The 27,942-nt window shown below is 35.2% G+C and overlaps 1 protein-coding gene across 23 annotated transcripts in view; it reads right to left on the bottom strand.

The window, feature by feature from the left end:
• The window catches only part of ZNF148 (zinc finger protein 148), a 146,635-nt gene that overhangs the window by 64,881 nt on the left and 53,812 nt on the right, over positions 1-27,942 (bottom strand). For 9 of the 23 annotated variants that reach the window (XM_086401891.1, XM_086401858.1, XM_086402022.1 and 6 more), the window contains one exon: positions 20,139-20,487. In XM_086401891.1, the coding sequence (XP_086258017.1) occupies positions 20,139-20,471 (333 nt within the window). In that variant the 5' untranslated portion in view covers positions 20,472-20,487. Of the gene's footprint in view, positions 1-20,138; positions 20,488-22,582; positions 22,633-25,402; positions 25,502-27,942 lie in introns of all 23 variants that reach the window. The other 14 variants (XM_086401925.1, XM_086401869.1, XM_086402008.1 and 11 more) reach the window with 3 other exon arrangements.

Raw genomic sequence — 27,942 nt, 5'->3', positions numbered from 1 at the left:
CACTCTCCTCTTAAGAGTATATAGCAGCAGTATTCAGAAGCTAACATGTGATGTCACCACAGACTAAATATATTAGCAAATATGAGATAAGCTAGACAATAAACAGATTGTAAAATTTTAAAACTTCACAAAATTTTTATTTTAGAAAAGTTATATTTCACTAAAAAATATGCTATGTGTTAACATGTAATGCGATTTATTTATAAAAATAAAAATTTTAACTGTTTTAATTTATAAAACGGTAAATATCAACATACATAACCAACAGAAGCAAGAGTTCTTAAGAGATTTCAACATTTTTAAAAGCAAAGGGGTTCCAAGGCCAGAAATTTTGAGAACCACTGATCTAGATACATCTTAACTATATTTTGCATTCCCTCCCTTTTCTCCATTCAATCTCCTTCAAAATAGATGCCTTGGCCCAACCAACATAAATTAGTATAGATGTGTGTGCATTTGCCAATTAGCAGACACACACATAATGCCTAACTCTGTGTGCTAAGATCACTAAGAAGCAATGAAACACACCTAGCATCTAAAACTTAGTTTCTAACTACCGTTATCCAAACAAAAGGAACTGGAGTTCCTTGGAGAAGTGACTGATTTCAACAGGCAAGGAGAACTATATATAAGATGACCTTGGAACATTTTGTGGTGCCAGAAACTAGAGTGCATGTCAAAAGGACACAAGAGCTTGTCTGAAAGAGTTCCTAATGGGCAAGCTGAAACAATGTGAGAAAATAATAAATGGTAGTACCAGATTATAATGCAAAGAATAAAACAAATACCCATTCTGATATAAATGGAATTTTTTTTAATGGAGGGAAGGGACAGCTACAATTAATGTGAATATAGAAGGAATGAAGAAAATACAAATTCACACTTAGGTAAACACCACATTAATAACTACAGTTGGCAGGACCCACCAATGGATGCTTACATAGGTAAGTAAAATTTTGAGTAGAAATAGGATATGTAAACAGACTCAAACTATTCAATATTTCCTACAAGATATCTGCCAATTACAAAAGAAAAAAAAGTGACTTTAAAATGGGGAAAACTGGCATTTATCACCTTACCAAAGCACAGAGAATATAGTAACACCATTAATAAGACATATCTCCACATTTTATAATCCCTGATATGATGTTCTGAAATGAGCACAACACTTCTGTGGGATTTGTCAAAAAATAAAAGCACCAATCTAATCATAAGAATATATAAGAAAGACTCAAAAGTCATTCTACAAAATAATCAATACCCATCAACTATCAAGGTCATAAAAGATAAGGAAAGACTGAATTGTCATAGAACAGTGGAGACTCAATGGACTACTACTCAGTCATAAAAAAGAATAAACCAACGTTATCTGCAGCAACATGGATGGACCTAGAGATTATCATACTAAGTGAAGTAAGTCAGAAAGAGGAACACAAGTATCGTATGATATCACTGATAACAAGGAATCTAAAATACAACACAAATGAATTTATGAAACAGACTCACAGACAAAGAAAACAAATTTATGGTTACCAAAGGAAAAAGGTTGTGGAGGAGGGATAAATTAGGACTTTCCAATTAGCAGATACAAACTATTATCTATAAAATAAATAAGACCCTACAGTATAGCACAGAGAATTATATTCAAAATCCTGTTATAAACCATAATGGAAAAGAATATGTGTATAGGTGTACATATACATACACACACATGTATAATTGAGTCACTTTTTTGTAAACCAGAAATCAACACATTGTAAATCTACTACATTTAAACAAAAAACAGCGTCTATATAGTGTTCTACAAATCTGTGATTCCTCCTCAGCATTAGTAACTAAGATTTATCTAATATTACTATGTGCCAGACTCTCTTCTAGGTGCTATGGATACAATGTTTGGAAGGCATGCAGAGAAGGAAGGGGGTGCACGTGGTCTCTATCCTGTATAATCTATTGCACTTAATCCTACAGGAAGACTGTGAGGTAAGCATTTTCATCCCATTTTACAAATAAGAAATCTAAGGCTGAGAAAGGTTATTTGTCTAAGAAGGGAAACAAAAACTTACACCCAAGTCTTCCAAATCCAGCAACAGAGACTCTAATTACTGTAATTTGTGAATTATTTTTTATCCTCGCATTATCAATGAAGAAACTAAAACATCACGGACGCAAGTGTCTTACCCAGGCTATCAATGGGACTAGATTTCAACACTAGTACTTAAACCGGGATTTTATATCTTTTAGTTCAGTGCTATTTCCATTACTATAACTGCTTCTTTATAAATCTAATAAATCATTCAAACATTTAAAAATGATTTTTGCACAAACATACTTCATTTTCCCTTATACAAACTATAGTTTGGTTGCTTCCAGAATATAGAAAGAATTTCTAGTGGTTCTAGAGAAAGGAAATAATTTAAAAAATAACAAAGTGGACAAAATGTCAACAATATTTAGATAAAGCGTAAGACCTGAATTTCAATCCTACCTCTTCCAATTATTATTGGGTGAACTTGGCTTCCAAAAGTAGTATGGAAAAACAAAAAAAGCACAGGGTGAGAGTTAAAAGAAATAAAATCTAATCCCAAAGAGTAACACTAGCAGTGTCAGAAATACAATCTACTCCGAAAGAGTGACACTAGCAGCGTCAAGCTAAACAACTAGAATTTTAGTCATCTGTAACTTTCTTCACCTTTAAATGGAGGGAATAATTCTCACAGAATCTCTGCAGAGTTAAAGGGATTATATATGTAAATCATCAACTATGGCATACAGCATTATAGTTGATTTTTGATGCCATTCATTATCATGATTTCCCCGGTGGCTCAGACAGTAAAGCGTCTGCCTACAATGCAGGAGACCCAGGTTCGATTCCTGGGTTGGTAAGATCCCCTGGAAAAGGAAATGGCAACCCACTCCAGTATTCTTGCCTGGAAAATCCAAGGATGAAAGACCCTAGTAGGCTATGGTCCATGGGGTTGCAAAGAGCTGGACACGACTGAGCAACTTCACTTTCAGTATCATAATCATTTCCTCACCTGCTAAGTAGTGGCAGTAATAATATCCAGTTTATACACATCAGAAAATCCAATGAGATTATACAAAAACTATAAATTCTAAGTAATTATTATTATACAACTGCAGATATGTAATTGCTTAGATACATGGAAGGTTACCAATTTCTATAGAGCATCTCAACTTAATACATCCTATTATCTAAAACTCAATATTGCTAAAAATAAAATCTTTTTTCACATCAGCACCTCCTTCTAAATTCCCTGCTTCTTTTTTCTTCCCCCTGCCTTTCAGCAACCCAGTCTCTCGACTATAAAGACATCTTTTAATTTTCTTCTCCACTCTCAAACCAAGACCAAGCCCAGTTATTTCTCTTTTTCTTAATATCACACACAAATCTGGAAATTATATTCTGTATTTCCTATTCTAGATCATTTTTAAAGAAATTAAGTTGGGACTCTCATATACTACAAGAGGGAGAATAAAACGATCAACATTTGTGGACTATAAATTAGGCAGTATATATCAAGAGTCTTAGGAAATCTATACAGAAGAAATAATCTCACATGACAACACTACATATAATATCACAATAACATTTACAACTGTAAATAAAGTGCAGTCTAATACACATAAAGAAACAGTGAGATAAATTACAATATAGCTATATGATATACATGAATGAGAAATCTTACTTTTGAATAATTTTAATAATACTGAGATGCTCATGGTTTAAGATTAAATGATATTAATAAATATGGATAAATATACAATTTTACACAAACACAAATATATATGCAGCAAATTTTACACACACATATATGCAGAAAAACAAAGGGAACACTAAAATACTAACAATGAAATGTTAGTAATGATTATCCTAGAGTAGTAAGATTGCAGCAATTTCTATTATCTTGATAGCTTTTTTAATTTAATTTTTATTTTTTTAATACCAAAAGCATTTTGTATTGGAGTATAGCTGATTAACAACATTGTGATAGTTTAGCTTTCAAATTTGTACCTTTTCTTAACAAACAATGTATTATTTTATAATCCTAAAAAGACATTAAGTCCAATCTTAGTACAAATTCTTAGGATTAATTAAAGAAAAATCTATTTATTATTATCTTAATATACTAACTTATTGAAATATTAAGCCAGAAAAATGAAAGTGAAAAAATTTCTATGGGTGAGTTTGGGAAAAAAGCCAAAGTCATCAAGTAAATCGTGACCCCCCTATCTCACATCATCAGCAAAATTCAATTCCAAACAGACTACTGATCTAAATGGGAAAGGAAAACTATAAAGTTCCCAGAAGTTAACAAAGGAAAATATCGTCACAACCTTGGGGCAGGCAAAGAACTCTTAAACAGGACACACAAGACACCAAAAGGAAAAGACATAAACTGAACTTCGTTAACACTGACTTCCGTTCATCAAAAGAGTAAAAAGGCAAGTCATAGTGGAAGCATAGAAAAGATAATTGATACATATATATCCAACAAATATAAAAGAATTACCACAAATCTGTAACAGAAAGGAACACCCTAATAGAAAAAAGAGCAAAAGATGAACATGCACCTTACAAAAAAATTATATCCAAACTGTCAGTAAACATGAAAGGCACTCACATTAGTTATCAGTGAAATGCAAACTGGGAAAAAAAAAACAACCCACACTGAAATACTACTACCATCCCACCAAAACAGTTAAAATTAAAGTACTGACAATGCCAAATATCATGGATAGAGAACAACTAGAATAAACTGGCAAATCCATGAGAAAAACTTCTGGATAGTAACTCTTATAGCTGAACATACACATACCCAGCAAACTCCAGGATATAACCAACAGAAATGAGTGTGCACATGCGCCAAAGACACATCGAAGAATATCTGCAGCAGGAAGTTCCTTGGCAACCCAGTGGCTAGAACTCAGCGCTCTCACTGCCAGGGCCCAGGTTTGATCCCTGGTCAGGTAACTAAGATCCTACAAGCCAGGAAGCATGTCACCTGACCATCCCCTCCAAAACCTACTTGCAGCAGCACTTTTCAGAACAATCAACATCATGAAACAAGATGCCTATTATGCTACAGAGAATAAATTTTGATATAGTCACACTACTGACAATTACACAGAAATGAGAATAAACTACTACTACATGCAATAACCGGAGAAGGCAATGGCAAGCCACTCCAGTACTCTTGCCTGGAAAACCCCATGGATGGAGGAGCCTAGTAGGCTGCAGCCCATGGGGTCGCTAAGAGTTGGACACGACTGAGCAATTTCACTTTCACTTTTCACTTTCACACAATGGAGAAGGCAATGGCAACCCACTCCAGTGTTCTTGCCTGGAGAATCCCAGGGACGGCAGAGCCTGGTGGGCTGCCGTCTATGGGGTCGCACAGAGTCAGACACGACTGAAGCGACTTAGCAGCAGCAGCAGCACATGCAATAACATGGATGGATTTATCTCATAAAAATGCTAAAGAAATCAAATATTAGATAGTACATACGGAATTCAAAAGTCAGGGAAAGCTAACTAACTGTGATAAAAGTGTTCTGATAGGAAGCAGTTATCTTTAGGAATTAGAGGAGTGTTGTGACTAAAAAGGACACAGGGGAGGGCCTCTGGGATGCTGATAATGTTCTATGTCTTAATCAGGGCAGTAATTACACATGTATGTCACTTTTGAGGAAATTCATCACTAACAATTTGTGCACTTTTATTTCAATAAAAAGATATACACCTAGAGAAAAAACATTACAAATATGCAGATATATAGATAGATACAAGAAACATGCTTGTATCATACGGGTATCTATATATACAAGCATGATCCTTTCATCATTATTTCATTCAAACAAATCTAGCAATAACATAAATATTCACCAATAGGGGAGTGATTAAATAAAACAAGGCACATCACTTAATCATTCATTAGAATAAGAAAGCAAGCTTTAGATATAATAACATGGAAATTTCTACAAAATATTATTAAATGAATAATGCAGACTTCAAAAATATACAAAAATAACATTATCTAATTTGTATAAAATAAAATATATGTATATTTTCATAAGATATATATTTACAAAACACATATAGAAATAAAGACATTTCTGAATGTTTTTCTATAAATTAAAAATTTTCAGGTTATCAGTATTAGCAGGTATCTCTTTGGAATTAAGAGTAGAAAAGAAGGAACTTTTACTTTTTTTGTTCTCCTCTATACTAATTTTTATAATGACTATGTAGTCCTTTTTTACAATGAACTTCATTATACAAGTATGAAAAAAGTCAAAGTACACATCTCTGAGACTGATCTAGCTAGATGGATGCTATCAGAGCCTTGTCTATGACTTCCAATTTGGGCACTATTTGATCTAAGAAAGAGTATAACTCTCACTCAGTACCACTATCTCACAATTCCAGATCAATTAATTAGGTATCAAATATCACACAGAACTATATGAAAAGTGTTAGGAAACTAGCTATGTTACTAAAGAATATAGAAAGAAAACTCAATGGCACCCCACTCCAGTACTCTTGCCTGGAAAACCCCATGGACGGAGGAGCCTGGTGGGCTGCAGTCCATGGGGTCGCTGAGGGTCAGGCACGACTGAGCGACTTCCCTTTCACTTTTCACTTTCATGCATTGGAGAAGGAAATGGCAACCCACTCCAGTGTTCTTGCCTGGAGAATGCCAGGGATGGGGGAGCCTGGTGGGCTGCCGTCTATGGGGTCGCACAGAGTTGGACACGACTGAAGCGACTTAGCAGCAAGGGGAAAAAAAAAGTTGAGTCTAACAACTTTAAGAGCACTGGAGAATACTGAAAAATAGACCATTCTAGGTTAGCTCCCTAAAACAACCGACTAATAGAGATACTTTGATTCATTTACTTACCAGGTGAGTCGAAATCAATAATAATAAGCAATAATATGACTCTCATCAGGAAAAACTATAAAGCAAGATTACTTATTCTATGTTTTCTGCTAAAACGGATTCCTATCAAATAGGATACTTTCTAAGAGCCACATAAAAGAGTAAAATCTTGTTTAAAAAAATAACCTTGGGGAACTGATATAAACTACCATCTATTCTCTTTAAAACAAGCTCAATTAATAAATCTATTTCTGAAAATAATACTCAAAGAGTATGATGAAGTGAAAAGTATTTGAATGGGGGGGTACTCCTTAAAGCATGCAAACACACAAAAAGTCAACACAAATGCCTCAAAAGACAAGGACCCAAGAGTCAATAAACATAAAATTACTTCTGAATCCCTCAAATGAACTTTAAAAGAAACAAAGAGTAGTAAGAACTGGCTATAATAAATAATTTTATTGAAAAGTATACAGTGTAAAGAGATAACAAGTTGGGATTTAGCCAAAAAGAGAGGAAGAAACATATCCTACCAATGACTATTTAAGCAAATAAACAAAATCAAATAGATTTGTCACCTTTCAAGATGATTGTGAAAGATCATTGATACCAATAAATGTAATCCAATCCTGTGACTAAAACAGAGTGCAAAATACATGGCAAAATTAGTATTTTAAAATCACTGACACAAATAAAATAATACTTTTTTCTTCTCATTTTGTTAAATAGGAAAGGAAAAGACACTTATTCCAGAACATGTACTCAAATTCCTAGCAACAGCATGTTAAAGTTTTATTCACTGAAGCAAAAGGTATTGGGGAAATGTCTATATAATCCTTCTTAAACTAATGACAGGATTTAAGGCAACTTTTATAACTAAAAACAAAAGACAGGTTTTACAGCAATGGCCAAATATGTCTTGAGTTTCCTAAGCCATTAAAATAATCATGAATACAAAATGCATAAAAGGATGTCTACAATTCTATTCATACCGCTTTCAGAACAGAAATTCATGACTAAAATCTTCATGACTGCTAAAGTATATTTTTTTCAGGAATCACAAACACTTGAAATACTTTACACTTTATTATATCACTATATGACTGGAGCATGATTTTTTTTTTTTTATAGCTCCTAATTTACATAAAATGGGATCTTCCCAACCCAGGGAGTGAACCTGGGTCTCCTGCACTACAGGCAGATTCTTTACCAACTCAGCTACCAGGCAATTTCCTTGGGTAGGGAAGATCCCCTGGAGAAGGAAATGGCAACCCACTCCAGTATTCTTGCCTGGAAAATCCTATGGATGGAGGAGCTTGTAGGCCATAGTCCATGGGGTCGCAAAAGAGTTGGACATACTTGACTATAAATTATTTAAAAAATTCTTTCAAAAAAGTGCAATTCAGTACTTTTCTAGGAAACAAATGTGGCATATATCATTACAAATAACAATTTGTTTCTTTCTGTCAATATAAACATGTCTTTTACTCTTCAACATATCTGATATCAGTTGGAAAAATATAGTCCACAAAGTTTCCAATCCCTTTTCTATAAAAAGAATTAAAAGGACAAGCCAAATACTTTTTTTTTCAAATTTCTGAAATTAATTTTTAAGTTGAAAAGCTTTCTAACACAACGCTATCCAAAACGTCCTGAAATAATGGAAATGTTCTTTATGCTGTCTAATACAGAAGTCATTAACCACATGTGACTATTGAGCACTTGAAATGTAGCTAATGCAACTAAGGAACTGAAATACTAATTTTAGTTCATTTTAATTCAAATTTCTAACATGCTAGAAAACTAAGTTCTAATGAGCATACTACAGACATCTGAAAGTTGGCTTGCAGATTGCTGTTGAAAATGTACAGCCACATAGCTGAAGCTGGGTGATTGATTTAGAGTAATACGGTCATGATAAATCCTGAAAGCCAGCAGTTATCACAAATGAAGAACTTTACTTAGCAACTATCACAGAACAATAGGGAGTTTATACAGGTTACAGAACCTAAACTGTTATTAACAGTTTAAGGAAACACAAACCTCAAGTTTCTGTTTTGAATTAACTAAAAAGTTAATATGAAGTAAAGTTCTGTGACTTCCAAGTGAATTAGCAAATAAAAGGAAAAAAAAATCAACATGTTCAATATCTATTTTTAAAAAGACTTTAGCATACACTCTAGAAAGGATGAAAGGCCTTGGAGCTTAAGTTTTCACACTGTGAGGAACCTAGATCATACTGTTCTACATCAACACCCTCTCTTTAATTCAAAAATGTATATTCATGATCCCAAGATCTGCCCTTCACAACTCTGCCTTACCAGCAGGAATGCATAAGTAATAAGGAAGGGATATAATTTCTCATCTCTGTTAAGTTCTTCTATAAAGCAATATTACACAAATCCTAAATTCTGGCATTTGGTATTCAGTATGAGATAACTTTCCATTGATTCATTCTCAGAATGGACTCAGATTTATCATCATCTATTAGGAGTAATAGGACTCAACTATGGACTACCCAGAATTTGGAATATCAAGCAGATATTTAAGAAGCATTAGAAGAACAAGGAGTTGAGAAAAGTTCAAAATATGCTGGTAAATGAAGAGATAAAAAGCAACATGTTCCTATGCTCGGTATGCATATCAAAGCAGCACTGAAGTACATATACCAAAATGTTAGAAGTGATTATATCCAGTGACAAGGGGATAACAGAGTATTTATCCTAGAGCTATGTATACCTATGTTCACCCAAAAACCTACACATCAATGTTCACAGCAGTTTTATCTGTAATAGCCAAAACATGGAAACAACTAAAATGTCCCTTATTTGCCTACAAAAGTCCATCTAGTCAAAGCTATGGTTTTTCCAGTAGCCGTGTATGGATGTGAGAGTTGGACCATAAAGCAAGCTGAGCGCCAAAGAATTGATACTTCTGAACTGTGGTGTTGGAGAATACTCTTGAGAGTCCCTTGGACTGCAAGGAGATCAAATCAGTCAATCCTCAAGGAAATCAGAACTGAATATTCATTGGAAGGACTGATGTTGACGCTCAAACTCCAGAACTTTGGCCACCTGATGCAAAGATTGAAGGAAAAGACCCTGATGCTGGGAAAGATTGAAGGCAGGAGGAGGAGGTGACAACAGAGGGTGAGATGGTTGGAGGGCATCACCGACTCGATGGACATGAGTTTGAGCAAGCTCCAGGAATTGGTGATGGACAGGGATGTCTGGCGTGCTGCAGTCCATGGGGTCGCAAAGAATAAGATATGACTGAGCGACTGAACTGACTGACTTAACAACCATACCATGGAATTGTGTGTGTGTGCTTAGTCACTCAGTCGTGTCCGACTCTGCAACCCCATGGACTACAGCCCACCAGTCCATGAGGATTCTCCAGGCAAGAATACCAGAGTGGGTTGCCATGCCCTCCTACAGGGGATCTTCCCAACCCAGGGATCGAACCCAAGCCTCCCACACCACAGGCAGATTCTTTACCATCTGAGTCACCAGGGAAGCCCAAGGATACTGGAGTGGGTAGCCTATCCCCTCTCCAAGGGATCTTCCTGACCCAGAAAATCGAACCAGGGTCTCCTGCATTGCAAGTGGATTCTTAACCAGCTGAGCTATACCATGGAATACTACTATATATTAAAAAAAAAAAAAGAACAAAGCATTTATATATATAACAACTCAGATGGCTCTCGAGGGCATTACATTAAGTGAAAAAAGTCAATCTCAAAAGGTCACTTAATATATTGATTCCAGTATCTATTGATTCCAATATCTCAAATAAAATATTCTCAAAATGATGACGTTTTAGAGACAAAAAACAGAGTAGGGTAGGATAGCCAGGGGTTAGGAATGGTGGGGGCAACAAGAAGCAGTGTGACTACAGAGCGGTAGCACCAGGGAGATCTTTGGTATGAAGGATTAGTTCTGTATCTACTTGTAGGATAAAGCACACAAAAATGGACATGTTGTAGCAATGTCAACTTCTTTATTTTGAGATTTTGTACTATAGTTATATAAAATGCAATCACTGGGGAGAAACTGCCAGACTGGTGACATGGAACATCTCTGTATTATTTTTGCAACTACCTATGAATCTATATAATTTCAAAATTAAGGTTTTTTTAAAGAAAACAAAAGGATAAATCTTATCCCTTCCCCTTCCTGACTTTCCCTATCTACTTAGGCTCCATAAACCATTCACCTCTAAAGCCATACTGTGGAGCAAAACATGGTTTCAGGTCCTAGACAGAATGAAGAGGGTACTGGCATGGGAGGGCTGCCCAAAGCAAGACATCAGAGTGTAAGCAGAGAGAGGAAGTTCTCCAGATAAAAGGGCAGTTCAGCAGGAAAGTGTCAGAGCCCAAGCAACATAAAGAAGGGTCTATGCTGTGGGTGAACAGCAGCCTTGAGCAAGGTACCAGAACTAAGTGGTGTGAGGACTGAGCATGGACCAGCACAGTGTACAAGGAGGGATCCAAGTGGTGACTGAGGCCCAGCACAATTGCCAAAGACATGCAGGGGGAGGAAGGCATCCACACAGGAGACAAGGGATGGCTTGCACTGCCATGGAGTACAGGAGCTGGGTGAAGAGAGTATACCTGTATAGGAAGAGGAGAAGGGCAACAGTGCTAAAGGGAAAATAGTTACATACAGGGGTTGGGAGGAGGATCTGATCAATTAAGTAAATAAATACATTAAGAATAACAGAATCAGGCTTATTACTGTCTGAGAAAGGACTCATAAAATATGGGAGGAAGCAAACTAAAATGTACTCCATGGTAATAGACTATAATTGGAGGTATCAGTGTGAACTCATGGTTTTCAATACTTATAGATAAATGGATAATTATAGATGTAAATGTATGTACATATATACATATAAATGTATGTAAGTATGTACATATATATATACTCTCTGGCTTTATCCACTAACAGTCCTGGGAGCAGTTATACTCCACCAGCAATGAGCAGCACACTGAGCACTCAGATCTTGGCTTCTAAATACCATTCTCCACTAAAATGAACTAGGACTCTTTAGAAAAAATGTCTGATTCCAGGGATGGGCATGTAAAATACAATATAAACCTAGAACATCTCATGACTTAAAGGAAGTGCTCAAGGACTGATGGGACAGGTCAAAAGAACACAGAAGCCAACCTGAAGAGGCTCGGATTGGACAAATCATCAACTAAGCATTAATCATAGTAGTAGATTTTACCCAGTGAATAAAACTTCAAAATCAATATTGGTACAAATAAACAAATGAACAAATTTCAAAGTATGATGAGGGATAAGATTAACTTTACACTGGCAAAACCTGGCAGACCCTAGCTCAATTAACTGATCAAAGTGAACCATCATCAGAAGGGGGAAAATAAAAATCATGTGCCACCTGTTCAAACCCAAACCACTTTTTGCAATACACCTGCCAAAGTAACAACTTAAGTCTAAGAGGAAAAATCATATAAACCTGAACTGAATGACATTCTACAAAATAAATGGCAATTTTTACGTATGATGATCATAAAATTTTTAAAGAGAGGAACTAACCCAGACTAAAGAAAACTAAAGAGACATGACAGTTAATGCAATGTATAATCTTAATTGGATCCTTCTGCAAACAAACTTTAATGCCTGGAGAATAAGTAGATGAGTAAGGATATAAAAGAGTTATGTAAAGAACAAATGTATGGATACCAAGAGGGAAAGGGGATGGGTGGGAGAAATTGGGAGACTGGAACTGACATATATGCACTACTGATTCTGTGTATAAATTAGATAACTAATGAGAACCTACCAGATAGCACAGGGAACTCTACTAGATCCTCTATGGTAACCTAAATGGGAAGGAAATCCAAAAGAGGGGATGTATAACGCATAGATGATTCATTTTTGCTATACAATAGAAACTAACACAACATTATAAAGCAACTATACTCCAATAAAAATAAATTAAAAAAAAAAAAAGAATACAACTAGCCAACTTGACCTAATTGACATTTACAAAAAACCCTCCCGACAACAGTCAGACTCCACATTCTTCTCAAGTGAATACAGAGCATTCACCAGGTAACCACACAGTAGACCTTGTAAGACTCAACACACTTCAAAGGACGTAAGTTGTACATGTATAGCCTCTGACCACAATGACTAAATATCAATGACAAAAAGATACCTGGAAAACTTCAAATATTCAGAAATTAAGCATGGGTCACAAAGAAATCACAAAAGAAATTGAGAACTTTAGAGCTTAAAATGCTTACATCAAAAAGAAAGATCTAACTACCAAACCTTCTACTTTAAAAAGCTAAGAAAATAAGAACAAATTAAAATAAAGTAAGCAGAAGGAAAGAAATAACTTGAGAGTAAAGATGAAAGTTGAAATGAACAATGTGTGTGTGCATTCAGTATTGTCTGATTCTTTGTAACCCCATGAACTGTAGCCTGCCAAGCTCCTCTGTCCATGGAATTTTCCTGGCCATGACTGCAATTTCCTTCTCCAGACAATCTTCCCTCCCAGGGATCAAACCATGTCTCCTGCATCTCCTGCACTGGTAGGTGCATTCTTTACTAATGACGCACTAAAACCAAAACTTATTCTTTGAAGAGACCAGAAAAACCGACAAATTTCTACCCAGATTAATCAAGAAAAAGACAACTGGCACTATCAAGGTGAAAACAGAAATTATTACAAGTCCTTTAGACAGTAAACGAATTGAGAAAATATTATGAAAATTTTTGTTCAGTCAAAAAATGAACTCCTAGGCATATACCCTGAGGAAATCAAAACTGAAAAAGACACATGTACCCCAAAGTTCACTGCAGCACTATTTACAATAGCTAGGACATGGAAGCAACCTAGATGTCCACCAACAGATGAATGGATAAAGAAGCTGTGGTACATACATACAATGGAATACTACTCAGCTATGAAAAAGAACACATCTGAATCTGTTCTAATGATGTGGACAAAACTAGAGCCTATTATACAGAGTGAAAGTCAGAAAGAGAAGTATAAATACCGTGTACTGACACATATATATGGAATCTAAAGAGAGGACACTGATGAATTTATTTTCAGGGGAGCAATGGAGAAACAGACATAGAGAACAAACCTGAGGACACAGTGGGAGGAGAGGAGGGAGAAGGGGAGCTGTATGGAGAGAGCAACACAGAAATCTACAATGCCATATGCACAACAGACACCCAATGGGAATTTGTTGTATGACTCAGGGAACTCAAACAGGGGCTCTGTGAAAGGCTGAAGGGTGGGGTGGGGAGGGAGATGGGAGGAAGGTCCAGGAGGGAGGGGACATGGGTGTACCTACTATGGCTGATTCTTGTTGATGTACGACAGAAAACCACAAAATTCTGTAAAGCAATTATCCTTCAATTAAAAAAAATTTTTTTTAATGAAAAATATAATTTGTCAAAACTAAATCAAGAAAAAATTTAAATCTGATTAGTTTTTTATGTTTTAAAAGTTAAATATGGGAGTAAAAACTTTCTCACAAAGGAAACTCAACCCTAGATTGAGTTATTGGTAAAGTCTACTAAATATATATTATTATGATAGAAATAACACGAATTTTCTATAAACTTTCAGAAAATAGAGAAGGAACTATTTTTTTATGAGGCCAATATGCCTAAAACAAGACTGCAAGAAAACAATATGCCTCATAAACATATACATAAACATTCTTTTTAAAAAAAATCAGTAAACTGAATCCAAGAACATATAAAAAGGACAATGTATCATGACCAAGTACAATTCATCCCAGGAATGCAGGATTGGCTTAACATTTGAAAATCAGTAAGTTCACTTTAAGAAAAGGAAGGAAAATCATATGATCATCTAATAGATGCAGAAAAAATATCAATGAAGTTATACATCCATTCACAACTTTAAAAGAAATCTCAGCAAACTACAAAGAAAACATCTTCCACCTCATAAATAAACATAACCTATGAAAAATTTATAGCTAAAACAATTATTAATGGTGAAAAACTCAATACAGTCCCCTAAAGATCAGGAAAAAAGCAAAAATATCGACTCTTACCACTTTTATTCAACACTGTTCTGGAAGCCTAGTCCATACAATAAGGAAGAAAAAAGTAAAAAACATATAAATTGGAAAGGAAGATTTAAAATGTATGGACAATAGGGACCCTGAAAAAAACAGAAGGAACCTTACTAGAACAGGTACATATAACAAGATCACAGGATACATGGTCAACATAAAAACAATCAACTGCATTCCTATGTACTAGTCACGAACAATTAGACACTGAAGTTTTTTTTTTAAACACCATTTACAATAACATCTTAAACATGGAATACTTAAGGATAAACTTAACCAAATAAATATGTCCAGAAATTCTGATAAAAACTATGCCAAGAGAAGTTAGAGAAAAGCAAAATAAACCTAACAATACATCATGTTCATGGACTGGAAGCCTCTACTTTTTAGTTGCTGGTTTTTATCAAGTCAATATATACAAGCAATGCAATCCCAACTAAAACCCAGATAGTTCATTTTACAGAAACCGAAAGGCTGATCCTGCATTTTACATGAAAATGCAAACAAACTAGAACAGTCACAGTAATCTGCCAAAGAATAACAAAACTGGAAGACCTACACTACCTGATCTCAGGATTTTGTATAGAAAATATACCAATCAAGAGTAATACTGATGCAAAGACAGAAACTAGATTAAACAAAATGAAAACAGAAGAGAAATAGCTTAACTTCTATAAAAATGTACCCAGAAGAAATTAAAAAAGACTTTTTTAACAACATTCACAGTGACTTTATTCATAAAGGTTGAAAACTAGAGGTAATAAATAACCATAAAGAGGGAAATAAAATTTTAGGATAGTATAACAGAATGTTAATCAATAATGAAAAGAATGAACTACTTACTGATAACACTAAACCAACATGGAAAACTACAGAAACACTATGCTGAGCAAAAGAAGCTGGAGAGAAGCGTTACACATGATTCCATTCATACAGAGTTCTCACATTAGAACTGTGTCTGACTCTTTGCAACCCCATGTACGGTAGCCCACCAGGCTCCTCTGTCCACAGGATTCTCCAGGAAAGAATACTGGAGTGGACATCCATTCCCTTCTCCAGGGAATCTTTTCAGCCCAGGGACTGAACCCATGTCTCCCACACTGCAGGCAGATTCTTTATCGTCTGAGGCAACAGGGAAGCCCAAACTTCTCAAGAGACAACATTAATCTATGATGGGGAGGGTGGGGTATGGGGAGGGGAATCAGAACAATTGTTGTGGAGTGGACTGACCAAGAAGAAAACAAACTTTCCAGCTTTCCAGGATGATAAAAATATTCTATATCTTGATGCGTTATGGGTTACATACAAGTTTATGCAGCTGTCAAAATTCTGAATTGTAACTTAGGATCCACATTTCACTTCAAACTTTTTCTCAATTAAAAAAGATTTCTTTCACTCAAAAAATATATGACTGCCTACCACAGGCCAGTTACTGAGAACATAAAGTTAAAATACAAGTTTCAGAAAAGAGACCTCATGGTCTCACAAGCAAAGAAATGAAAAGTTAGTTATTATAATGAAAAATTACACAAAGGAAAAGTTTTGAGAAGTGAAAAACAGTAGACTGCCAAACAAAGAATATTACAGGTATATCCAACATGTACAGAAGAGAAAAAATCATACTGGACCTGGGCAACTAATCTAATTTCAATGTACTTAAACTATGAAGTGGGCAGTAGGGCTTGCAGGGGCTGGATAAGATGAGAAAAGACCTGATTCAAAGGCTCTTTTAGCCCAAGCAAAAGAGTGCATTTCAGCTTTTTAGCAAAAAGAAACCTCTGAAAATTTTCTGGGAGGAAAATGATAAGTATAAATCTCATTTTGAAAAGATCATTATAGAAATCATCTGAAAAACAGACAGGTATGGCTCAGGTTACAATCAGTCCAAGAAGAAAGCTATTACCATCAACAGACTATTTTATTCTTTTCAATCTCACATGCATTTGCCAAGGCGAACATTTAGGGCACACAAAACACACAACTTCATAAATGTAAAAGAATAAACAATCATACAATATACATTCTCAGACCATAAATGAATTAAAACTATAGATCAGTAACAAAAAAATAGCTGAAAAAATCCCCAAAACTTGGGAGATTAAGTAACACACTTTCAAATAACACATGAATCAAAGAACGTATCTCAGAAAAAAAAGATAAAATGAACCAAATGAAAATAAAAATACAACTTATCAAAAGTTGTGGAACACTGTGAACGCAGCGCTTAGAGAGAAATTTGTATTACTGAACGCTATATGTGTGTGTGTGTTCAGTAGCAAAGTCGTGTCCAACTCTTCTGCAACCCCATGGACTGCAGCCCACCAGGCTCTTCTGTCCGTGGATTCTCCAGACAAGAATACTGGAGTGGGTGGCCATGCCCTCCGCCAGGGAATCTTTCTAACACAGGGACTGAACTTGTGTCTCCTGCATTGGCAGGTAGGTTCTTTACCACTAGTGCCACCTGAGAAGCCCAAAAACCATGGGTGGCAAATTAAATCCAAAATAATATAAGAAAAGATACCAAAAAAATTAGAGGAGAAATCAATGAAATTGAAAACTGGAAAACAACAGAAAAAAATCAAAAGCTAATTCTCTAAAAATTAGTAAGCTTTTACTAGGGGGAGGTAACAATGGAGAACTGGTGTTAAGTGGGTATAGAAATTCAGCTTTGCAAGACAAAACAGTTCTAGAGATCTACTGTACAACGAGAGTGCAATTAACTGTACGCTGACACTGGATATAATACTATATGCTTAAAAACTGTTAAGACAAAGAGCAGCCTCTACTCACTGCAACTAGAGAAAGCCCGCACACAGCAAGGAAGACCCAGTGCAACCAAAAATAAATAAATAAGCAACTGTTGACATACTTAAAAAAAAAAGGCAGCGAGCCTCTTGTCAGGCTAAGACAAAAAGACATAAATTACTGATACCAGAAATTAAGGTGGGAACATCATTACAGACCTCATGGACACTAAAAGGATAATAAAAGAATACTATGAACAACTCTATGCCCACAAATTTGATAACCTAGATGAACTGAACCAATTCCTCAGAAGATACAATCTGTCAAAACTCACATAAGAAGAAACATACAATCTGAATCTATAGCTATTAAAGAAACTGAATTACTAACCTTCCAAAAAGCAAAGTACCAGGCCCTACAGATTCACTGGTGAATTCCATCAAACACTCAAGGAAGAAACTGTACCAACTCTCTACAATCTCTCCCAGAAGACCAAAGCAGAGTGAATATTCCTAACTCATTCTATGAAACCAGGGTTACTCTAACATCAAAACAAAGATACTGCAAGAAAAGAAAACTAGACCAATCTATCAATCCTCAACAGGTACTAGTAAAGTGAATTTAAAAAATGTATAAAAATACTATACACCACAACAAAGTGGGATTTCTTCCAGGTATGCAAGGCTGATTCAGCATTAAAAAATTAATTAATGTAATTCATCACCATCAACAGGTAGAAAAAGGAAAAGGCTACTGCAATAGACTAGGTAAAAGTTGGTGAGCACGTGTATTAGAACACAACTGTAAGTAGTTATCCACTCATTCACATCATGTGCTAACACATGGGCCATAATGAAAAATAAGACAAAATTCATGCTCTCAAAGAGCCTACTATCTATTACAGACAAACTGAACAAGTCCCTACTGCAGGGAGTAAACCTAGACTGGACAGAAGTGGCAGGCTGATGATGATGAAGCACTAATCAGTTTAAAAAACAGAGAGGGGTTATGATTAAGGGGAATATTACAAGTAGGATACATGAAGGTCCTAAAGCAAAAGAAAAAGCACAGTATATCAGAAGTACTGAAAGGATGAGGTTTAATATCACGTAAAGAATAGAAGATTTTATGACAGTAGTAGTTTTGCTGATCATCAGGTAAAAATAAAGACACAAGAAGGCAAAAAAAACCACTCAGCTTCTCAGACTCCCCGCCTGCATCAGCACCATGCTCAGGAAGGCCCTGCTCCTCTGCCTGGTTTGCCCTGGCTGTGACTTATCCCACACTACTCCCAAAATTCACTACTGACCTACAGTCAGTCAACCACTGAACTACTAGACTTGATCAGTGACCAAAATACAGAAACTATCACTGACTTGTACTTAAAGAACACACAGACTTTTGCATTGCTTACTGATGTGGAATTAAATACGCTCAGTACTGAGAAAGAAATCACTGAGGCCAGAGCTGATTACAATTCACTTCACAAAGATAATTTTGGAGTGAAGATTATAAAGAGGTCATTGCTGGTTGTTCCAAAGAGCCTGTGACTGAAGCACCAAATGAGCCCTGAACCTTCAGGGGAAGCAACAAGTCCAGCTCACTGTTTTTGTTTGTTACTGTTGTTGTTGTTTTTTTTTTTTCCAGAAAATGTACAACTTTCTAAAAAGATTGTGAGTCTCTGAACAAGCCTACTATTCCATTACAGAAGCTTGAATAACTACAAAGACTGTGAAACATAGCATGTATCCACTTGGGGATAAGCAGAAACTATACACAGAAGAAGGGCATCTCATAATATCGTAAGCATGTCCCATTTAATGTGGGCTCAATAAATGCTCCTTTGAATTGAAAAAAAATTTACGGGTATCTACAAAAGAGTATCTTAGGTGATGACCTGTGACATCAAGGTTAAACAGGAAAGACTGAAAGGGTGAAATACTTTTTAAAGATAATGAAAAAATAAAAGAAGGCAGGAATTGCCAACAGTTACAAAATTTGAAGGAAAAATTCTCAAGTACATGATTTTTTTCTAGCTATGCTCCAGGTTCAATCCTTATACTTTTTTTTTCTTCCAATCCTTCTATTCTTTAAGGAGAAATCCGAAAGTTAAAACAAAGTATCCTTCAAAATTAAGCACTTAAAATTTAACACACAGTAATCCTGACAAATGTTATCCAGAAAATATGCTTCTAAAATGTACATAATACAAAAACTTAATTTTGCCTTATCATGATTTTTATCAATATTTGGTATATTTATTTTAGAACACACATTTGAACTATTTATATTCAGATTTTAAACATTTTTTGAAATTTCTTCAATGACTGTATCACTTAACAGAAAATTAATTATGTTTCTAACTAAGTTTAATATCTTATAAAGGAATTACTTACAGGGACATTAAGTGCATACTGTAGTCCTTGAGGAAGTCTTTCATGTGTTTCCATCTGCTCTTCATCATTTTTCACTGTCTCCTCATGGACCATGAGTTCATCATGTGATATCATATCCTGTTGTCTCATTTCACTTTCTTGTAACACTTCATCTGCAGCAAGGATCTCCTGGTGAGGCATACTCCGATCTTGAAGCACCGATTCCTGCAGTTCCCCAGACACGGTAGACTGGCCAGACACTCCACCCATTACAACCATTGCCCTGGAAGACTGCATTTCGTCTATGCCGCCACATTTAAGAAATAATCCTTCCAGTTTGTCGTCAATGTTCATGCTTAAGTATAACTGCCTAGAAAGACCAAGTTTGGCAACAAAGCATAATAAATTAGTTTTATATGTCTACTTGAATTTTTTAAATTTCAAATTATGAAAGGTATCCATACTTCAATAAAAGTTTTATTCACATAATTCAATATTGCCTCCAATTTAAAAATTACCAGTAAATTTCCAAAAGCCGGTAGGAAACACAGATCTTTATTTCTGACATTAAGGCACTAATCTATTTCATTATGAAAAATGAGCATGAAATAAAGCAAACTGGGAGAAAGTATTTGGAACACCAGATGGCTCCATATCCTTTAATATATTAAAACATCTTAAAATTAAAATAAGAAATAACATTAAGAAATAAACTGAGAGAATACTATCAGGTAAATCATAAAGAAAAATTAGAAACAGTCACTAAATATATAAAATAGTAGTCACAGCAGTATCAAAGAAATGAACATTAAAACCATATTTTATCCCCCAAATTGATAACAACTCTTAAAAAATACATCCAAGGTTGAGCTCACAGGGAAAAAAATCTACTGACAGTGGGAGTACTTTAGTTCAACTCTTTCCAAAGGTAATTTGGTACACTGTATCAAAACCCAGAAAAATGCATATGTTCTTTGAACTGGTGATAAATAATACTTTTAGGAAACTACCCTGATGAAATCAGAAATGCATATAGAGATATGCATGAAAAATCACTATGGCAGTACTTTAATACTGAAAAACTGGAATTACACTAAGTATTCAACAAAAAGAAACTGGGTTAAATTATATCAATATGTACATTTTAAAACTAAAGTAACGGTTGCCCCACTCAATAAATTTACTAAAAATTATTGAATTGTACTCTTAGAATGGGCAAATTTTATTTTATATAAATTATATCTCAAAGTTTTTCTTAAAAATAGAATCGGAAAAATGGCTATGCTTGTGTGAGGAGACTGTTGATAGGAGGTAGGAAAAGTGGGCTATCTGGGAGCAGACATTTTTTCTTGAGTGGAATGCTGGCTATACAGGTGTGCCCACTTTGTAAAATTTTAAGATGTGTATCTGTGATATGCACACATTTCTGTCAGTTATTATACTTCAATAAAAAGTTGTCTGTTTAAATTATAAAAAAAATACAGTCAAAAAATATTCTTGAAAAATATTTTAAAATTTTGGCAAACAGCCCAATATATTAAAGGAAATGTGTATGTAAATATGTGTCTGAATGTATACAGCTTTACTGAAAATGCTAACATTAATATTACCACTGGGTAGTGAAATTACTAATTTTTTTCATACTTGTATTTCTCTCTAATTTGAACTTTCTATAAAGTAATTTTATTTCTTTTAAATGCTTTAAATTTGTTAAAATGGAAAAAGTATTTTCATTACTAATATACTCTTAAATAGTTGCGCATGATTAAATTTAAGAGGTCATAAGAATTAGACCCTACTAAATAATTACATTATCTTTTTTCCCCATTATTATAGGAAAAATAGGCAATATTAAGCCTGCTCTTCTAACTTTGGTTGCTATAGATTCATACTCCCTTGTGTTACTTGAGGAACTAGCATAATAATCTTGAAATCCAAAGACATTTTACCTTAAAGCCTGTCAAGGCACTGGTATGGCTTGTTTTTTACCAGGCTGTATAAAATAAACACACACACTCACCCAACATGAAAGGACTGTATTAAGTATAAATCAATGAGGTAGTAATGGTTACTACTTTAATCACAGCTTTCAAATGTTAAATTTAAATACACTACTGAAATCTAAAGTAATCTTTCATTTACTAACATCGTCTAAGGAGAAAACTTTATTTAAATGTACAGCTCAAAAAATGGGGTTTTCCAGGTGGCTCAGTGGTAAAGAATCTGTTTGCCAAGCAGGAGACTCGGGTTCAATCCCTGGGTCAGGAAGATCCTCTGGAGAGGGAAATAGCAGCCCACTCCAAAATTCTTGCCTGGGAAATCCCATGAACAGAGGAGCCAGGTGGGCTAGAGTCCATGGGGTTGCAAAAGAGTCAGATACGACTTAGCAACTCAACAAAAATACAACAGCTTAAAAACAGCTCACATAAACAGTAACATAAACAAAAGAAAAATGTAATTCATACTTGCTGTGTCTTCCCTGGAACCAGGTAGTATCATAAATCCAGAAGACATACTGGACAAAGGAACAAGAATTTAATTTCCCTTTTTGAAATATTTTAGTAGTCTAAATGACAAATATTTAAAATACATCACCAAATAACTATCCTCTTCAAATATTCTATTTATTACATGTCTTAGAGAATAAACTATCCTACAACTAATAAACTTAAGTCTCCTAGGGTTAAAATTTGCTTATTTCTTTGGAAATCCTTACCAAATCAATTATATACTTCTAATCTATTTACTGTTTTCCTAAAGGACTCAAAAGGGACCAATATATACACAAAGCCACCCTTTACTGCTCTGACATCTGCTATTGCCACATACATCATTATTAAACACACACACACACACACACACACACACACACACCCTGGGAGCTTTTAAAGAATATGGGAGAAGTAAAAAGAAGTAATCATTAAAAGCAGACATTAATAAAAGACATTAGACAAACTAACCTAGGACAGACTGTTTTTTTTTTTTAAGATTACCAAAAGTTAAAGCTGACTTACTAACCCACTGCAAGGTCTACATTTCCTTAAAGCAGTGGTCCTCATCTCCAATGTTTTTTATAATGTACCTCAACAATTTAAAAAAATTTAGTATATCCTAATATACGGTGGTGGTGGTTTAGTTGCTAAGTCGTGTCTGACTCTTGCAACCCCCCACCAGGCTTCTCTGTCCATGGGATTCTCCAGGCAAGAATACTGGAGTGGCCTGCCATTTCCTTCCATTTCCATCCCATTTCCAAGGGATGTTCCCAACCCAGGAATCAAACCCAGGTATCCTGCATTGCAGGCAGATTCTTTCAACAACTGAGCTATGAGGGAAGCCCTATCCTAATATATGCATAATGCTTACAACTATACTCCTATAATAGTGTGTTAACATATACTAAACCTAGTAAAACAAACATAAAAATTTAATTTTTAAAAAATTAATCTTATCCCTAACATCAGGCTGGAACAGTAGGTATTGAGGAAGTCAAAATACTTTGGAGGTAGAGAATATTTGGGGGAAGAAAGGTTAAGTATGCAAAAAAAAAAAAAAAAAGTGCCAGAATGAGGCATCTGAAACAGGAAGATTCCACAACTCAATAAGGAAGTAGTAAATGGAATGGGAAGTGGAAACACTGTAAATAAAGGGCAAACTTGACCTCTATGAAAATTTTCTTGAAAACAGTCCATATAGACAGAAAAAGGAATCGATCTTCCTTTTTCACATTTGGTTTCTTATTCCTCTAACCCCAAATTAACCTATATATTTCAAGTTACTGGCTGGCCTAGAAACTGTTTCTGAGACAATTTCCCTGAAATACCAGAAAATATTAAGATATCAACACAGACTTCAATATCAAGGAACACTGCTCTGACAGTTTTAAAGTCAGCTTTGGAAATATCTATCAAAATGAAAACTGCTGACCACTGACACAACAATCTCATTGCTAGGAGTATATATAATCCTATATTATGTGCTTAGTCATAAAAATTAACCAAAGATTTATGTACAAGGATGTGACCTTTTAATGGAAAAAGACTGGAAACGGCCTAAGCATCCTCTTAATGGAAAACTTGTTTTAACTATGATTCAGCCACACAGTGGAATACACATTAGCCATTAAAATAAATGAGACAGCCATATGTGCTGGGTAAAAAGTTCTCCAAGATACATGGGGGGAAAAAAATCAAGGAGAAGACATACAGACAAATAAGTGAGCCATACTTGTATCACATTATCTTAACCAGTGTTGGGGCAGAGAAAGCTGGACAGGAAATAAACAAGGCTCTCAAACAAAGTTAATTTCATTAAACTGAAATGAAAGTGAAGTCGCTCAGTCCTGTCTGACTCTTTGCAACCCCATGGACTGTAGCCTATCAGGGTCCTCTGTCCATGGGATTCTCCAGGCAAGAATATTGGAGTGAGTTGCCGTTTCCTTCTCCAAGGGATCTTCCCAACCCAGGGATAGAACCCGGGTCTCCCTCATTGCCGGCGAACACTTTACCATCTGAGCCACCAGGGAAGCCCCATGGTAAAAGGGAAAAGGACAAAGTTACCCTAAGAAAAATGATCAGGAAAAGTACGTTTTTAACTGTCCTTGAAGCTCTCACCAACCTTAAATTTCTCCCTTACACCTCCTATGTGACCTCAGTCAAAGCTCCCATGTGCTTCACTTCACTGCACATTCAAAAACCCAAACCCTGCAAAAGATTCCATGCATGCTCAAAAGTTAACACAGGTTACTTTCCCTCTAATTTCAGTTATTTTCAGGAAGATTCAGTCAAGTACAAAGAAATGAAACTGATGTTATCAATCCACACTAAAGTGAATATTTAAGTGTCTCTTTCTGCTAAATCTTCAAAAAGCCAACTATTTTTTGACCCACATGTCTATATAATTAATGGAATATTACACATCAGAGAGAAAGAAAAAATGCTTAAGTCATGTCTCTTACATGAAAGGCTGCTCTGGAAGGAAAAAATAAATAACTAATCTACATCCCCAGGAGCCTCTGTCAAACAGGGGGAAAGAATGACTAGATGGAGGAATAAGCTCTAAGCCACCCTGAGCTCCTTATAACGATCCATTATTTTGCATGTGAAGGAAGTTTGGGTAGCTGACAAAGAATATAATATCGCAGAGCTATTAAGATCCAAGACAGGATGGACAATGATGTTCTAGAAATAACTCAGCTAAAGGTGAAATGGCACTCCTTCTGGAGTTAGCCAGAACACAGATTACTAAAAACCAGAACTTAGGAAGACAGAAGGAAGGAAGGGGCCTACCTCGGGCCAATTTCTCCCTCCAACAGATTACTTCAAATGCTGCATTCTTTTCCTCCTTCCAAGTTTAATCCTTCTATCTCCATCCCTCTGCCAGAGAAGCTAGAAGGTATACATAATAACAGGGATACTGAAGGGATCACAATTCAGCTTTCTGCTCCATTCACACACCCACACACACCCTCACTATCCTTCAGTATTGAAAAATGTTTGGTTCAGTCGTATAAAATTAATCCAAGTTACAGCCAATTAAGTAATCCTAAACACGTAAGCCTAACAGCAGTGCAGTACTTAAAAAGAGAATATAAATTGTAAGCCATCACTTTCTCCAGTCTTCCAGAACTGGAGACCCTTCCAGACAGTTGACCCTTCTTGTCACCTTCTAATTTAATGCTTCTTTCTAATCAACTGTGTGCAACCAAATAGAAACTAAGCTTTATATTAATAGATTTGTATAAGTTGAAATAGAGTAAATAAGCTTTGAGTTAGGGCTTTTAATAAGGAGTCAAACACATAGGCTTTAATATAAGCATTTGAGACAAGTATTTTCTCAGTCTGGGCTTGTTTTCAGAGGACAAAGTTAACAGAGGCATAATATATGAATAAGTTGGGCCTTATTACTCATTTTTAATCAATTATACAAGGCACTTAAAATGCTTACTGAGGTTTTTTTATGGGAATTCTATGCAATGAATGAAGAAAATGTCTCTCCAAATTTATTAATAGGTTTGAGGCTATATTACAAAATTCAGAGATTAGCATAACCTGGAGAAGAAAGAAAACTAACATGTGCTGAGGATCTACTATAAGACAATATGCTGGGCACACTGGTGTGTTACTTCACTTAATGTTTACAGTTTAACACTCAAGACACTAACAGTATATGCCCATTTAACAGATGCAGAAACTGGAGCTCACCCAAAGTTACATAGCTAGGAGGTAAACTGGGATTTGAAGACAAACTTCCTTGGTTTAATGCACAATTTACCATACCATACTACCTCCTGTCTTGAAAAGGCCCTGGACACTAAGAGCTCACTGAACTCATTCTCTTCTCACCCACCCACTGAGGCCACCCTGTCACCACTGCTTGGCTCAATAAAGCAATCCAACCCCCCATAGTTGGCTACTCCCATCTCATGGCTACCATGGGAAAATTCTATGTGACACAGAATCCCTTTTTTCCTTGATCAGGGATGGACACTTTCCACAATCCCTATTTTCTATTTCTGCCTCAGTGCACTTCTCCTTCATTCTTTTTTCATGGAATTATACACCCTCTAAATCCTTCCACTCTTTCTTCAAACCTTTACCAAGTTATTTTAGGAAAATCTCTCTCTTTCCTTTACTTTCCCATTTTCACTTGGAAATTTTAAAAACAATCCTGAATATGGCTGATAAATGTAGGAGCTATGCCAAAGATACACCTATATCAAGAAAAAAAAGGGCTATATGTTTTAAACTGAAAACAGATTTGAAGATTTGTGCAATACTCTTCTCAAATTCTTAAAGTATCTAATTTCTCCTTCAGAATACAGGTGATTATTCATCTGCCATTTTATCACCTTTAATTAAATCTGTACTCAACCATGAAAGAAATATTTCTCACTTAAAGATATTGCTTTTGTGTTTCTTTCACTGAGTTTGGCTGTAATATTATTTTCCATTAACATTTACTGAATAATATAAAACATTAAATGAGTCAAAACAGATTATAGTGGGCAAACCTAAATATCATTCTTTTTTAAAAAAATAAGTAATTTCCAACTCCAAATATTCTCCCAAATTAAAAATAGCCTGCTTTTATACCAGAACCCAATCACTTGTAGGCAAAACAGAAGTACTTAAAGGAATCTCAAACAGATTTTTTTTAAAAAGCTAGATTTCACAAATTACTTCTGATTCAAAGTATTTTTCAACAAACTCATCTGAAGGATGCCAGTTAATTTGGATAGTAATATTTCTAACCTATGTAGGATTCAGTAAGAAATTATGCCTTACAAACATCAGCATTACAAATACAAATATCAATCAGCCTTAAGATCAAATTGGTACTACAAGGCAACAAAGAAACCCTTGATAAAAACGGATTTAACAATCTGCCTTTTGTCACTCCTAAGTTTTCTATTCCTTCTCATCCTTCAAAAGGTTGATTTAAGCAAAAACTGCTTCATCTCTAATTTAAAAATAAGACTTACCTCTTATCTAGGGATATTTTACCTCCAGAAACCCCTTCAGATCACCTTTGTATAACTACCATCTTGCATCTACAAAGCTTATCTTGTAAACTATGCCCCCTGATTTTTAAATTGATACTATTCAAAACATCCTAATAGGAGGATCATTTATAATAATCACAGCTAAACAAAATGGCCTTTCTTATTAGTGCCAGTGACAATAAAAGATGTTTACTAAAGGAATTTACAGAGTAAGATAAATCACCTTATACAACATGACAACTAAATAAAAACCTATGATCATTTTCTAACCACAGAAAATTAATTTAAAAATATTTAAACCAAAGTTAACAGGCATCTCCATAT

Source organism: Bos grunniens, chromosome 1 (genome assembly GCF_055505025.1).
Source record: "Bos grunniens cultivar Pamir isolate PY7600 chromosome 1, Bosgru_T2T1.0, whole genome shotgun sequence".
In the NCBI taxonomy this organism is placed as follows: Eukaryota; Metazoa; Chordata; class Mammalia; order Artiodactyla; family Bovidae; genus Bos; species Bos grunniens.
This window is presented reverse-complemented; position numbering and strand designations above follow the sequence as displayed.